Source organism: Protomyctophum parallelum (assembly GCF_964188405.1).
Source record: "Protomyctophum parallelum genome assembly, chromosome: 5".
Classification (NCBI taxonomy): domain Eukaryota; kingdom Metazoa; phylum Chordata; class Actinopteri; order Myctophiformes; family Myctophidae; genus Protomyctophum; species Protomyctophum parallelum.
The window spans coordinates 40142064-40156662 of NC_139702.1; the positions used below are offsets into that span (position 1 = coordinate 40142064).

Sequence of the window (14599 nt, forward strand, 5' to 3'; positions counted from 1 at the left end):
TCGAGAGGCAGATCACGACTAAGCAAGTCAGAATGACGAGAAGAACATTGCTCTGAGCAGCGAGCTTCCATGCCAACAAGCACTTGCATCAGGAAGAGAGAGAGAGAGAGCGAGAGAGAGAGAGAGAGAGAGAGAGAGAGAGAAAGAGAGAGAGAGAAAACAGAAATTAGGAGGGAGAGAGGTAGAGAGAAAGACAAACAGCAAAATGAGAGTATAGCCATGTAGGCAAATTGAGCTGTGCTTAATCTCACTGTCCAGGTGTGTGTGTGTCACTGTGTGTGCGCGCGTGCGTGTGTGCGCATCAGGCAGGCACAATCCCACAAAGAAATACGACACCACTTTCAGTGTCTCATGTTTGATAACCCTGTGCTGCAAGTCATAACAGAGCACATGCATCCCGGCAGAGCAGCATTTTGTGTCTCTGATAAAGGGAAGTCCGGTATATGAAACCCTGAACTGTTGTACTGTAGCCATTAATCACTATCAGCCCTGAAGCATTAGACAACAAACAAACACTGCTCTTCTCCCTGACTGGAAACAGCTTGCCTTGATATCGCAAACAAAGGTGGAGGATTTACAAGGTGACATATAGTCAGCATAGCTACGATTCCATGACCCGATAACAATGTTTCTGTATAATCTTATTATTAGTCATCACACTGACACACAACGACGACAATAACAGTGGCTATAGTTAAAAGTGAACATGTTTCACTGCCAGGAAGGTCAGCTATACTGCATGTAGCAAGACGCTGTTGGCTTCTATACGGATGTCATCAGTCAGGAATAAATAGCATCAATCAATCAATCAATTAGTGATGGGAGATTAATCGGCATCGATTTGATTAATCAACCAGACCGATTAATTAATCGGTCTGATTAATCGGTCTGTCTTTAAATTTAAGATAAACAAGCCCAAATTAACAACTTGAACAGATCTACAAGCTCACCATATTAAATATAAAGGTATTTAAGTTAAATCTGACTTGCCTAAGCCTGCAGTGCAGATACCCTGTTACATGTATTTTTTCAGAATGGACAAATTTGTTAAATATTTTCAATAGAGAATGAGATCGTATCAATATCGGTAATCGGTTATCGGCCATAACAGTAATTAATTATATCGGATATCAATATCGGCCCAAATGTCTCATCGGCACATCCCTACAATCAATCAATCAATCAATCAATCTTTTTTTTTTAAGCTCAAGAAAGTAGCTAGGCTACAGTTCAATACAAAGACGATTTATAGCCCAAGAAAGCTCGTTTCCATCGGGGTCCTTCATATTCAATTCACCTATTTCACCTATTTCTCCTTACCTTGGAGAGATGTTTTTACACTGTTTAGGAACCCCTTTGGTGTTTTAGGCATTATTTTAGCTATTGAAAAATAGTAGATTTACAAGCTCATAGCGAAAATCTTTGAATATATATTCTTTCAGAGCCAACGTTTTTAACTCAAATCTTTGCTTCTGGGGGGGTCCCTCCCTGCAGGAACAACATATTTTCAGATGGGGGTCCGCAGTTCCAGGAGTCCTTGACATGAAAAAGATTGAGAACCACTGACAGAAACAAAGGATTTTCAGAAAACTGTTAGGATTTAGAAGACATCTTTTTAGAATCCTACCGATGTGTACCGATTTGCGTGAAATTTGGATAAAATCTGAAGGAGTCATATTATACAATGTGTTTTACATATGTCGGCCTCCTGGTGGCGCTATAAAGAGCAAATTCCAGGCAAAGGTTTTTCCTTGGCCTCTATAGGGAGTGTGCATACGAGGTTTTACACAGATCAGCCAGTTATAGCGCCACCATGAGGCTGAGTTGAAAATATTCAAGTGGCATTTCTTCCTCGGCCTAGTGGTATTGTGCATGCAGAATTTCACGGAAATCACACGATGTGTTCATGATGTGCAGCATTTTGTTTGAAACGGAGCAATCCTGCGAACTTTGGAAGCCAATCTTAGCCAATCAGGATGGAATCTGAAAAATCTGAAAGACACTTTCGTTGAATGGCTCTAGAGAGACTGTGTACCAATTTGCGTGATATTTGGACAAAATCTGTAGGTGTACTGCATGTCAAAACATTTGCACAAAGCGGCCTCCTGGTGGCGCTATAACAGGTCAATGTGAAAACTTTGGGGCAGAGGTTCAGCTCTGGCATTCAGGGAGTGTGTGTGTGCAGAGTATGGCTGCGATCAAGCCAATGGTGCCAGAGATTAGCTGTTCACAGACGGACGGACACACGGAGTGCAAAACATACTCTCTCCCCATGCCTTCGGCCTGGTGGAGACAATTACTGATGTTTTAATGGAACGTTGATATGACGTTTCTGTGCCTATAACCAACCTTTCCCGAGGCATTCTGTAACAATACTGACCTCCAGTGTGCGCGCTCAGCTCTGCCCGTGCGCATACATGTGTATGGCAGGTGCAGAGCGGAGCGCACGCACTCACTCTTGGACTTGGACAACACCACACCGCATTGATAATTCCTATGTTAATTCATCTGAGGTTTACATTAATGTGGATCTTGGACGAGGTTGGATGTGTTATGGTCTTATGGACGCCTTTATACTGACAAGACCTGGACAGACAAAGCAGCTCTCGGATCATATTTGGATAAATCAGACTCGTCCTTTTGCATTTAACTGTATTTATTAGGCTACAGATACAGACAATAACCTATATTGTGATATCGACACACGAGTCAATAACAAGTTCAACAACCACCGGTAACAACAACAAACATGCCTATTGGGGTATACGGATGTAAACGGTGCACGGTCACTTTACAATAATTTTATTTCGCACTTTCTTTCTAGCTACTTTTTCCTCTTTTCTGCCTCTCCTCCTCCAATAAGAGCCTATACATCTCGTCTCTTCTTCATAGGGGCGGAGCGGGGACGGGCTGATAGTTTTTTAATGTGAAAAGCACGTGGTTGGTTGTGCCACTGCCAGGGCTGTAGCACATACAGCAGGACGCAGCGGGGGAGCGGGTGGGAGTTGCGCTGGAGACTGGAGAGATGCACGCGCAGTCGGGATGAGATGGGAGAGGACACACGGTGCGCCACGGAGGGCGCTCATCGCTTTCTAAATGGGAATCCTATAAGATTACGGCGACAGGGCGACTCGATGACTGACTGCTGTTTCGGAAATAATGTATTTTAAAAGAAAAAACATCAAAGCCTTGTTTTGAGATTTCCAATTCTTCAGATGTTTGTCTCGTTCGTGGGCAGCGACGGACATGCTGGTTATATGGAAGAAGATGACAGGTGAGGAGAGAGAGGGGACCATTGTAGATTTTTATTTTCGGACGACCATCCTAAAAACTATATATAAAATATACAAGATTTTTTTGACATTGTAAAAAGCCATAACTTGGCTAAGTTTAAGTGTATGGTTAAACATGGATTTCTTAAGTAACTCCAGCTTTGGAGATGGAACGGAGACGGCTGCAGGCATCGCCTCTAACGCCACCACCTCTCCCAGACCGTATTCCCAGCTCGCTATCTGGGGTCTTGCGGTGCTGGTGGGCTTCATCATTCTGTTCACCATTGTGGGTAACGTCTTGGTAGTCATCGCCGTTTTAACGAGCAGAGCGCTGAAACCGCCCCAGAACCTGTTCCTCGTCTCCCTGGCCAGTGCGGACATCCTAGTGGCCACGCTCGTCATGCCCTTCTCGTTGGCAAACGAACTCATGGGCTACTGGTTCTTCGGGAAAGTTTGGTGTGACATCTACTTGGCGCTGGACGTCCTTTTCTGCACCTCGTCCATCGTCCACCTGTGCGCCATCAGTCTGGACAGGTACTGGTCCGTGACGCAGGCGGTAGAGTACAACCTGAAGAGGACGCCGAAGCGGATCAAAGGGATGATAGTGATGGTGTGGCTCATCTCTTTTGTCATCTCCTTCCCGCCGCTCTTGACCATGGACAGGAGCATCGACGAGATCAACCCGCAGTGCGAGCTGAACGACGAGACCTGGTACATCCTCTACTCCAGCATCGGATCCTTCTTCGCGCCGTGCGTCATCATGATCCTGGTCTACATCCGGATATACCAGGTGGCAAAGACTCGGACCCGGACCATCTCGGAGAAGAAGAGAGAGAACGCGGAGAACGGCGTGGAGCAAGCCGAGCCGGGCCGCGGCGGCTCGTTAAAGTCGCCCGGAGGAGGAGGCGGGAGCGTGAAGGAGCAGCAGGACGGAGAGAACGGCCACTGTCGCCAACAAGGGATAGGCTCTCCTCTGCCCGACGATGCCGACCATGCCCCGGCCGACCACGACCACGACGACGACTACGAAGACAGCAGCTCCTCCGACGAGAAGCCCAAAAAGAAAGCCTCGTCCTCCTGCAAGCGTGGCGGCCGCGAGGGCAAGAAGGACGGGAAGTCGAGTCGCAAGAGCAGCAGCTCCTCCTCGAAGTTCTCCAGCAGGAAGTCACGCGCCAGCTCCAAGTCCATGGAGATGTTCACGTCGCGCCGGAAGCACCGCCGGAGCACGGTCAACCGGAAGAAGATCTCCGCCGCCCGGGAGAAGCGCTTCACGTTCGTCCTTGCCGTGGTCATGGGTGTGTTCGTCCTCTGCTGGTTCCCGTTCTTCTTCTCCTACAGCCTCTACGGGATCTGCCGGAAGCCCTGCGAGATCCCCGAGACGCTGTTCAAGTTCTTCTTCTGGATCGGCTACTGCAACAGCTCCCTGAATCCCGTCATCTACACCATTTTCAACCAGGACTTTCGGAGGTCTTTCCAGAAGATCCTGTGTAAGTCCTGGAAACGCTCTTTCTGAGGGTTCGTGGACGTGCTTATAATAGAGCTGTTATGAGCCTCGCTGCCCTGGGCTGGGTGTTTTCACTGCTGCCTGCATGCCAGGGACTGCTGTGGGAGTGAGAGAACCCCGTCGTGGGGACGGAACCAGGGAACCAGGGTGTGTAAAGGTGAAAGGAGCTTCTTCATGACCTCTATTTCTATTTGAGGCGTGTGAGTTATACAGACTGCATTTACACTATATGACATGGACCTCGCTCGAGTCGTCACCTTCAAAAAGAAGCAAAAAAGACACTGTTACGGACTTTAACGGATGCTGTGGTGCATGCACACACCCACACGACAACGCAGCGTGTCCACTGCAGTAATTGAATTGGAGGAACTGCAAAACTATATATAGGAGGAATACTAGAGACCTCGCACCCTGAAAACACAACGCTAAGGCCTTGACAATCTCCACGTGTCAGCAGTGACCCGTCGGTCTGTCTGTCTGTCTATATTTCTTTGTTTGATTCCTGTTATGCCGCTCTCTAACGTGAGGAGGACCAATGGGACGAAGGGGCTCTGTTTTTGCTTACTGTTTCAGTAAAGTAAAACTATACATTTCTGTGGAAAGAGAAGAAAAAGAAAAGAGAAAACTCATTCATATCACTTCAGGCTGCAATGGAAGGACTTGGGAGGGGTGGGGTGGGGAGGGGAGGGTGGGGTAGGGCTGTCACAATTACACATTTATGTTGACAATTAATTGTCACACTAATAATTGCGATTAACGATTTCATTGTTTTTGTCATTGAAGATTGAAATGTTTGCCTCGTAATAAAAAATCCATATAGGGCAGATATGACAAATAACTGAAAAAATACAAAGAAATTACTGACCTATTCATTGATCTTATACTAGCAGAAATAGCTGATCTGCAAGCTTACGACACGTCACAAAGTGGCGCGTTGTAAGCTTGTAGATCAGCTATTTCAGCTTCTAATGTATACGAACAATTATGACGATTATGACAAATAATTGCGATTAGATGTAATTGTGACAGGCCTGGGGGAGAGGGGAGAGGGGGGTTCACTCTTAATGAGGTCCACAGAGGGGGAACAGACATTGAGACGTACGTGTGTGTTCTTCATGAGATTGAAAACATGGATAGGTAGCAATTGCAGGCAATTACAGTACCTCTCCCAGGGATGACTGACTGTCTGTTATACTGCACTGTGAGCAAGACAAGAGTGTACAGTACAGCTGCTGCTCAGGCACATGGGCAACTACTGAGGCTTTCTGTGTGTGTGTGTGTGTGTGTGTGTGTGTGTGTGTGTGTGTGTGTGTGTGTGTGTGTGTGTGTGTGTGTGTGTGTGTGTGTGTGTGTGTGTGACGTGTGTGTGTGTGTGTGTGTGTGCGTACTTCACAATCCCCAGTGTTGATTTAACTCTTGTAGAGTGTACATATGATATGGACATCTTTTCTACACTTTCAGTGTACACAGCAGTAAATGAACACGGATGTTTCTGCATGGGTAGTACAGTGTGTGCACGCGCGTGCGTGTGTGTGTGCGTGTGTGCGCAGCTGTGCGTGTAAGAGACAGGGAAGGAGACATGTTGTCTGGACAGTGTGTATTATGTCTATGCCCAGCGGCCTCGTACAGTATACAGTAATGGTCGTGTGTGTGAGTGTGAGTGTGAGTGTGAGTGTGAGTGTGTGTGTGTGTGTGTGTGTGTGTGTGTGTGTGTGTGTGTGTGTGTGTGTGTGTGTGACCTGCTCTCATAATGGTGTAATGTCATCATCAGTGTTGTCAAGCTACTCTGTCAAACCCACACAGCAGTGGTTCCCAAACATCGTCATGTCGGCTCTAGCAGTGATTCTCAAACCGTTTAATTTCAAGGACCCCCAAAGTTTGACACGCATTAGGCTACGGACCCCCATTTGATGGCCTTTCTATCTCTGGGACCCAACTTTATATTGTAAATAAATGTAAATTTTACTCTTGAGAGTGTACAAATGGAACCATTTGTATGGTTTTAAAACAATTTAATTATTTCAAGATTCTTATGCGTCATATAACATGGGGTTGTGAGCTTGTAGATCGGCTATTTTCACCAGTTTGGGTCTTGGGGAGACATAACATTTCTCTTTTGGGTTTCGAGGTAAGTCTGGGAATCCCTGATGTGTAGACTGTCTCTTTCTCTGCCTCTCTCTCTCTCTCTCTCTCTCTCTCTGATTCACCCACTCAGCACACGCACACACACACACACACACACACACACACACACACACACGCACACATGCACACATACACTGATGATGACGACGAAAAATAAAATGTACGTATATATAAATATATATACATATTCTATATATTTAAAAGTTTTTATATTTCAACAATTCGCTGCCATCATGGAATGAGGTTTGCTTGTTTTCTATCATAGACTATAAACAATAAGGGTGAGGCCCTTTCTTCTGCTTGTCTCTTCTTACAGTATGTACATAATAATCTAAAGATGGTACATGATGGTGTGGTGCAGTGGTTAATAATCTAAAGATGGTACATGATGGTGTGGTGCAGTGGTTCTCAACCACATAATAATCTAAAGATGGTACATGATGGTGTGGTGCAGTGGTTCTCAACCAGTATGTACATAATAATCTAAAGATGGTACATGATGGTGTGGTGCAGTGGTTCTCAACCAGTGGTCCTTGAGGGGGTTCCAGGTGGTCCCCATAGCAGCTATAAATGATGGAGAGTTGGTAACCAAACGGACTCTTATAGATCTTATAACTCTTGAGAGCGTATAAATGAAACCAAATGGACCCGTACGGGTCCATTTGGTTTAATTTATACACTCTCAAGAGTCAAATTATTGTTGAACATCTGCATTACTTCTCTTACAAGAAGCATACACAATTAGAGAATGGTAGAAGAATTGTAATTTTTCTCAACGTTTGCCAAAAGCATGGAATTGTGGACAAAAACTTTGGAGGCTAAATGTCATCAAATTGAGGTCCGTGGCTCAAAATGCAGAATAAATAATGGACCTTGATATGAAAGGGGTTGAAAACCACTGGTGTGGTTATCACACGTTCATCCGTCCGTATGATCAAACATGTATGGTTCATAATATCATGACGAACAACAATGCTCTGGAGAATCCTGTGACTGTGTCGCTGTTCTTTGTGTAATGTTTCAAAAGTGAGAAAGAAAGGCAAGAAAAAAAAAAAAAACAAGACAAGAACAACAGTGTTAACTCTCCTGCTTTGAGCACATCCACTAAGACGAAATAAATAAATTATATGAATTTCCTTTGAAGACTGCAGTTTCACGTGATTGCAGCCGTCATTAATTTAACACGCACATGTGCATATACCATAGACGGCATACAGTATACAGTAGCCTGCTGTGTGTGTGTGTGTGTGTGTGTGTGTGTGTGTGTGTGTGCATCCAGTAACTAAGTACATTTACTCAAATACTGTACTTAAGTACAATTTTGAGGTATTTCTACTTTAACGTTTACTTCTACTCCTCTACATCTCGGATCCAAATATTGTATACTTTTACCCTGTATACATTTCGGCCATTTGAAAATAGCCGATCTAAAAGCTCACAGTGCGTCACGATGCAATGCATTGTGAGCTTGTAGATCTGCTATTTTCAAAAGATTTGTATACGTCTGAAAACTTGAAATGGTGACATTCTGCACAATGAGTACTTTGTACTTTTGGTACTTTTAAGTACATTTTGATGACAATACTTTCATACTTTTACTCAAGTAAATGTTGAACTCTGGACTAGTGTTTCAACAGAGTGTAAGCGTGCGTGCGTGCATGCGTGCGTGCGTGCGTGCGTGCGTGCATAGAGACAGAGAACCAAGGGCAGGGGGAGGAGAGCCGTGAGAGTTATGACATTTCATTCAAACGTGAGTCCCTCGCAGCTCACAGGGACAGAGCATATGGCCTGCGCGCTAACCGGCCCAGCCACCAGGCACCCCCCTACTGTTATTTATTCATGTAATTTATTTATGAGTTCACTTTTGTTACTGTCATGCCACATGCTGTTCCCGGGTCTGATTCACTGACCCTGCCTGTCACCGCTGTGGGGCCAAATAGACAACAATTTATCACTTTTATTTCTTTGAAGAGACACCCATGCCGGGAACAACTCCAACTAGGACATTGGCTCTGATAGCGGCTGTCAGCTATAGGCCACATTAGTCTAGGGAAGGCATTACATTCTCTCAGGCCTTAAAAGGGACACTTCAACCCCCAACCAGATCTTATTTTAATGCTGTTTGGGAGACAAGAAACACTTTCCTGGTGTTTCTTTATGTGTGTAATACGTGTTTTTAGATATTTTAGTATTTCAAAGTGCCAGTGATGTCATGGACACTGCATGGTCTCACTTTGCGTCCCGGGACTACATGTTGTCTCAGTAAGCCCTCCCCCTCACCAAAAGGGGTGAAGTGGACCTTTAAAGTGCATGTTAAAGTGAGGCTGAAAACGAGGAATAAAAATAAGCCATTCACCGTCATTAAAGTTTAAACATACAGGGACTTTATGACGCACACGATGAGTTAAATTACCTAACTACACGGTCCATTTATTTGAGAGAAAAACATTGAAATTAATACTGAAGTGAAATGTTTGTATAATAAACAGACTGATACATTGAATGAACCCAATATGATCCCTCACGTTTCTTCTGGCTTCACTCCTTTCTCCTCACCTGTGATGTTCTAGCAAAGATTCTCAGTACTGCATCATAACAGGGTGAGAGAAAGCCTGCCAATGTACGTATAGGAGGAAGCGTGGTATACAGTAACTAAGTACAAAAGTACATTTACTCAAGTATAACCTACTGTACTTTTTGAGGAAGGTTTACTTCACTGGAGCATTTCAAATGTTCAGCACTTTTACCATTACATCTCAGAGGAAAATATTGTACTTTTACTCCATTACAATTATGTGAAAACTTTAGCTACTACTATGTATTTACACTTTGTAGATTGTGATCATTATTACAAAACATACATTAACCGCTTAAAACCTCTTGAGCCCCATTGCCCCCGCCGGCAGGGGCAGCGGCTGTCCACCTCATGAACAGCTCTCAGCGGGTAAATGGGGCTGGTCAAGGTCTCAGGTTCCAACTCCGATATTCTTTATTTCCTCCCCTGGACCCCCCTGGGGTTTAAGAGGTTTTAAGCCCTGCCCTATATATATACATTTCGGCCATTTGAAAATAGCCGATCTACAAGCTCACTTGTAGACTTGTGAAATGGGACATTCTGCACAAAAAAAGTACTTTCTACTCTTTTGGTACTTACATTTTAATTGATTGGTAAGTAGGTTTTGATACCAATACTTTTGTACTTTTACTAAAGACAATTTTGAATTCGGGACTTTTACTGATATATATATATATTATTTTATTCCACCACTGGTGTGTATAGTTTACAGAGCTATAGTCCCATACAAAACACACATATAGGGGAATCGGTCACATCAAGTTGTACTGGGTCATGCATACTGTATGGAGGAGTCCGCTTGCTCATGCAGCTCTTAGTACTATAAATATTATGCATGCATGTGCTATCATGTGGGTGGCAAAAAGGAGAAAAAAAATCTATCCATACATAGACAGGAGTTGAATGGGCGGTCAGGTTTACGAGTACAGTGTGAGGGTTTACTGTGAGGCCAGGAGGATTTAACCCTGCATCTAAACAACACAGTGTGGAAATATACATCCTGTCAGCATTTCCTGCACTCTTTCCACCTGCCAATGCACTTATTTATTAATGCCCGGAACGCCGGTTAACCCATTAATGCCGCCACCCTCAGCACCCTGGACTCTGTCACAGCCTGCCTGCTTGCCTGCCTGCCGCGCTCAGAAACCTGGACTCTGTCACAGCCTGCCTGCCATCCTGACCAATTTTGATCTCTGTCACCACCTGCCTGCCTGCTCACTTATTCATTCCCTGAACGTTGGACTTCAGTGTGTGTGTGTGTGTGTGTGTGCGTGTGCGTCACCGGCCCCCTCATATGGCTGCCTTGCCGAAAGCTTCTTTACATCCGATGGGGAATCACTTTGACCCTCCTCTGACTTGTGTCAGCAGATCCCGTTCAGTAACCTACTAACCCCGGGGTCCATTCCTGTGCCCAGAGTTAAATTATCCCTGAGGATTCTTTACTACAGTATGATAGTATGAATTTGAAATGATCTGCCAGGTTGAACTCTGCCTCACCCCGGAGAATTATGGACACGCATTAAACCTTTAAAATGTTAATTACCTCTCCCTTACCTATGCTCTTATACCATTAAAGGTCAAATCTTTACGCTTTCGGAGTTAAATGAACCCTCAGGATTTTACTGTGTAACTGAACGGACGAGGTCGAGAGAGAATATAAATGTATAATTTCCGGGCTCTTTCCTGTTTGCGTTTTGAAGTGTCCTAGAGAGTGGTTCTCAAGTGGTCCTTATGGGGCTTCCAGGTGGTCCCCAGCTAAGTGATGGAGAGTTGGTAACCAAATGTATAGATCGTTAACTCTTGAGGGTGAAAAGTAAAACCAAATGTGGACCCATATGCGTCCATTTTTGGTTTCATTGTATGCTCTCGAGTAAAATTGTTGGTATACATCTGCATTACTTAATTTAAAATAAGTCTACACAATTACAGAGTGTGTAGAATTGTTATTTTGATCAACATTTGCCTGTTGTATCTCCTTGTCTCCTATATGGTGACAACATCAATACTGCATGGAATTGTGGACAAAATCTTATCAAAGGACAACAAAATATTCAAAGTCTTCGGTCTGACCGGCTAAATCACATCAAATGGTGGTCCATGGTTCAAATGCCAAATAAATAATGGAATATGAAAAGGGTTGAAAACCACTGTCCTATATAAAGCAAGATACTGAACCTCTATGCTCCAGATGAGTCGGTTGGCGCCTTACAAGGTTGCCTGTAACGGTACAGTACTATAAGCACCCTCAGAGTGTGTGAATGGGACATGCGTGAACGTGAAGTACATTATAAATGTACAGCAGCGTGTGAGTGCCCAGGCAGGCATGCAGAAAGACTATAGAAAAGGCACCGTATATAAATGACCGTTTCCTTGTACTCGTACTGATTTTCCACTTGACTGCTGGCATGGTTAACCCTGCAGACATGTTCATGTTACAGCATGAAGCTATTTTACAATCAGCGAGCCACATGTCCTTCTGATAGACTGACCTGTCAAATACACTGACGGTACCTGTTAAGCTGAGATGATTGACAGTCTAGCACTCAAGGATGCCTCCAGATATAGATCATTTAGAACATTTTGATATGAAGGGGGGGGGGGGGGGTATAGCTGGTGTAAATTGTAACTAAGTATTTACTTATAAGTGCTGTACTTTTACTATAGACAAATCCATGGAGCAGTGCCCTTAGGCTGTACTTACACCTCAGTAATGGCTGTGCCCAGGGCACCCCTCTGTGGATTAGTCTGTACGATATTTCCAATTTGCTGTACTTTTACTTCTCTGATATGTCTCCGAGACAAATATTGTATTTTTACTCCACTATGCCTACATGTTTTTTTTTTTAAGATATTTGTTTTTGCGTTTTTTCTGCCTTAACAGTTCTACTGCAAACTATGTGTTACCCGCTATTTAATCAAATATTATACGCTGCCGAGATTGTTTTATTACCTTTAGAGCATACACTGAAGTATTTGGAACATAGTACACACACAAAAAAAGAAATATATATATATATAATTATATATAATTATATATATATATATATATATATATATATCCCAGACAAAACAAACATTAACACATACCCACCCACCCGCCCGCTAGCCCTGAGTACAGTATATGAACTATTGAAGACGTACAGTATATGAACTATTGAAGACGTACAGTATATGATCTATGGCCTTTATGAACTATTGAAGAGGTGCACGTGGCCTTTAGAACACCATTCCATTGCCTAAATCTTTAAAGGCTTTAGCCTTCGAGCCAACTGACCTTGTGAACGAACGTACTGTGATGATGACGCCTTCCTTGACCCCATCAACCAGTGAAAAAAACTAGACTACTCACATTTGTTTCTTAAAGTTAAAGTATCAATACTGCAATGATGTAGTAAGTAAATGTCCGGAATTCAAAATGAGTGAAAGTACAAAAGTGTTGGCTTCAAAATGTACTTAAAGTACCAAAAGTAGAAAGTACTCATTATGCAGAATGTCCCATTTCAAGTTTTCAAATGTATGAAAATCTTTTGAAAATAGCAGATCGACAAGCTCACAATGCATCGCATAGCAACGAGCTTGTAGGTCGGCTAAGTGGGTAATGTAGGTTTTGTGATAATAATCCAAACTTGTATAGTAAAGCTGTCAAATAAACGTAGCGGAGTAAAAGTACAATATTTGGATCTGAGAAGAAATCCGTAAAGAGCTAAACTTCTCGAGATATAGTAGTTTAAGGAAGAGGTGCTTGACTAGAGACGGGCTGTCACCACACTGCATGGAAATTTACCTCTCCAGGGGTTTTTTCTTTCTAAGAGGCTTTTAGGGAATTCCCTTTTATGGGAACGATGCAGACTAAGCCTCTAACACTGTCAACCCGCGCACACACACACACACACACACACATCTAAAGTGTTTGTTTCCAAGAGTGTAAAAAAAAAAAAACTGATATACGCTGAATGTCATCGCTTTCATCACCTCTTCCCGTCAGCAGGCAGGGTCCTCCTAGCATTCCCTTCAGTATCTCCACCTCCTCTGCTTCACCTTCGCCCCAGTGTCTGTCTGTCTGTCCCTCCCTTCCTTCCTGTGTAAGACATACAATTATAAATAATAGAGACGGCACCGGAATTCCCCTCCCATGCATCCACTTGCATGGAGTTTCTCACCCAATGCCGCTCGAGCTGCAGTACCTATACTTTCGGCCACCATGTCTATTTCGCTTCATGTTTCCTCTCGGTGGTCGGGCCTTAATGTGTAAGACCCACCGTCTGTCTGTCTGTCTGTGTTCCTCGTAAGACCCATCCCTCTGTCGCCTGCACACTTTGACTCCTGAACACGAGATAGACGAGTTAACCTCTCATCTCTCCATCTCCATCACACATGCCTTCATCTAACATTGCATTTCCCTTTTCAAATCGTACACATGCCAATTTGAAAATGAAAATGCAATGTGATTTGCTTTTGCTTCATCTCCAGGTGTGCTCATTCTATGACCAAATGAAAAAGCAAAAGCAAATCGCACTGCATTCGTCGTACACACGCCAATTTTGAAAATGCAAATTCAATGTAAATTGCTTTTGCTTTTTCATTCTATCATAGAATGAGCACACCTGGAGATGAAATATAAATGCTATTGCATTATATTTTCACTTAAATGCGTTCAATATCTGAAGGTTAAAAAGCATTTATCTTATTTCATTAGAATTTTCTAAATTGCATTTTCATTGTAATATTGCCCACTAATTTGCAGGGTATTTTTTGAAAATTGAAAATCAAATGATATTTTATTTTAATTTGAATTGTGTCATAGAATGAGCACATCTGTAGATTAAATATAAATGCTATTGCATTTTGGATTTATTTTTGTCTCATGAAATGCGTTAATGACCTGAAAATGAAAACTTGACTTTTTGTATTTGCCATTTCATTTGAATGTTGGCAACTTTATGCTTCCATACACACTCACTCACTCGCGGACTTGTCAATAAATAAGTCCCCCCGGCCCGCAAAGCGATACAAAAGTCCTCCACAGTGTACTGTCAAGTTGTGAACCCGCGGCACTGATGTGAGGTCCACACACACAAACACATGCACACACTCACACACTCA

General features: G+C 43.4%; 1 protein-coding gene across 1 annotated transcript; it reads left to right on the top strand.

The window, feature by feature from the left end:
* Window positions 1–3408: 3408 nt before the first annotated feature.
* On the top strand, window positions 3409–4785 carry adra2c (adrenoceptor alpha 2C; the record flags this gene model as incomplete). The annotated part of the gene is made up of 1 exon (XM_083765417.1): window positions 3409–4785. The coding sequence occupies one exon, from the start codon at window positions 3409–3411 to the stop codon at window positions 4783–4785; it is 1377 nt and encodes a 458-aa protein (XP_083621543.1).
* Window positions 4786–14599: the final 9814 nt, after the last annotated feature.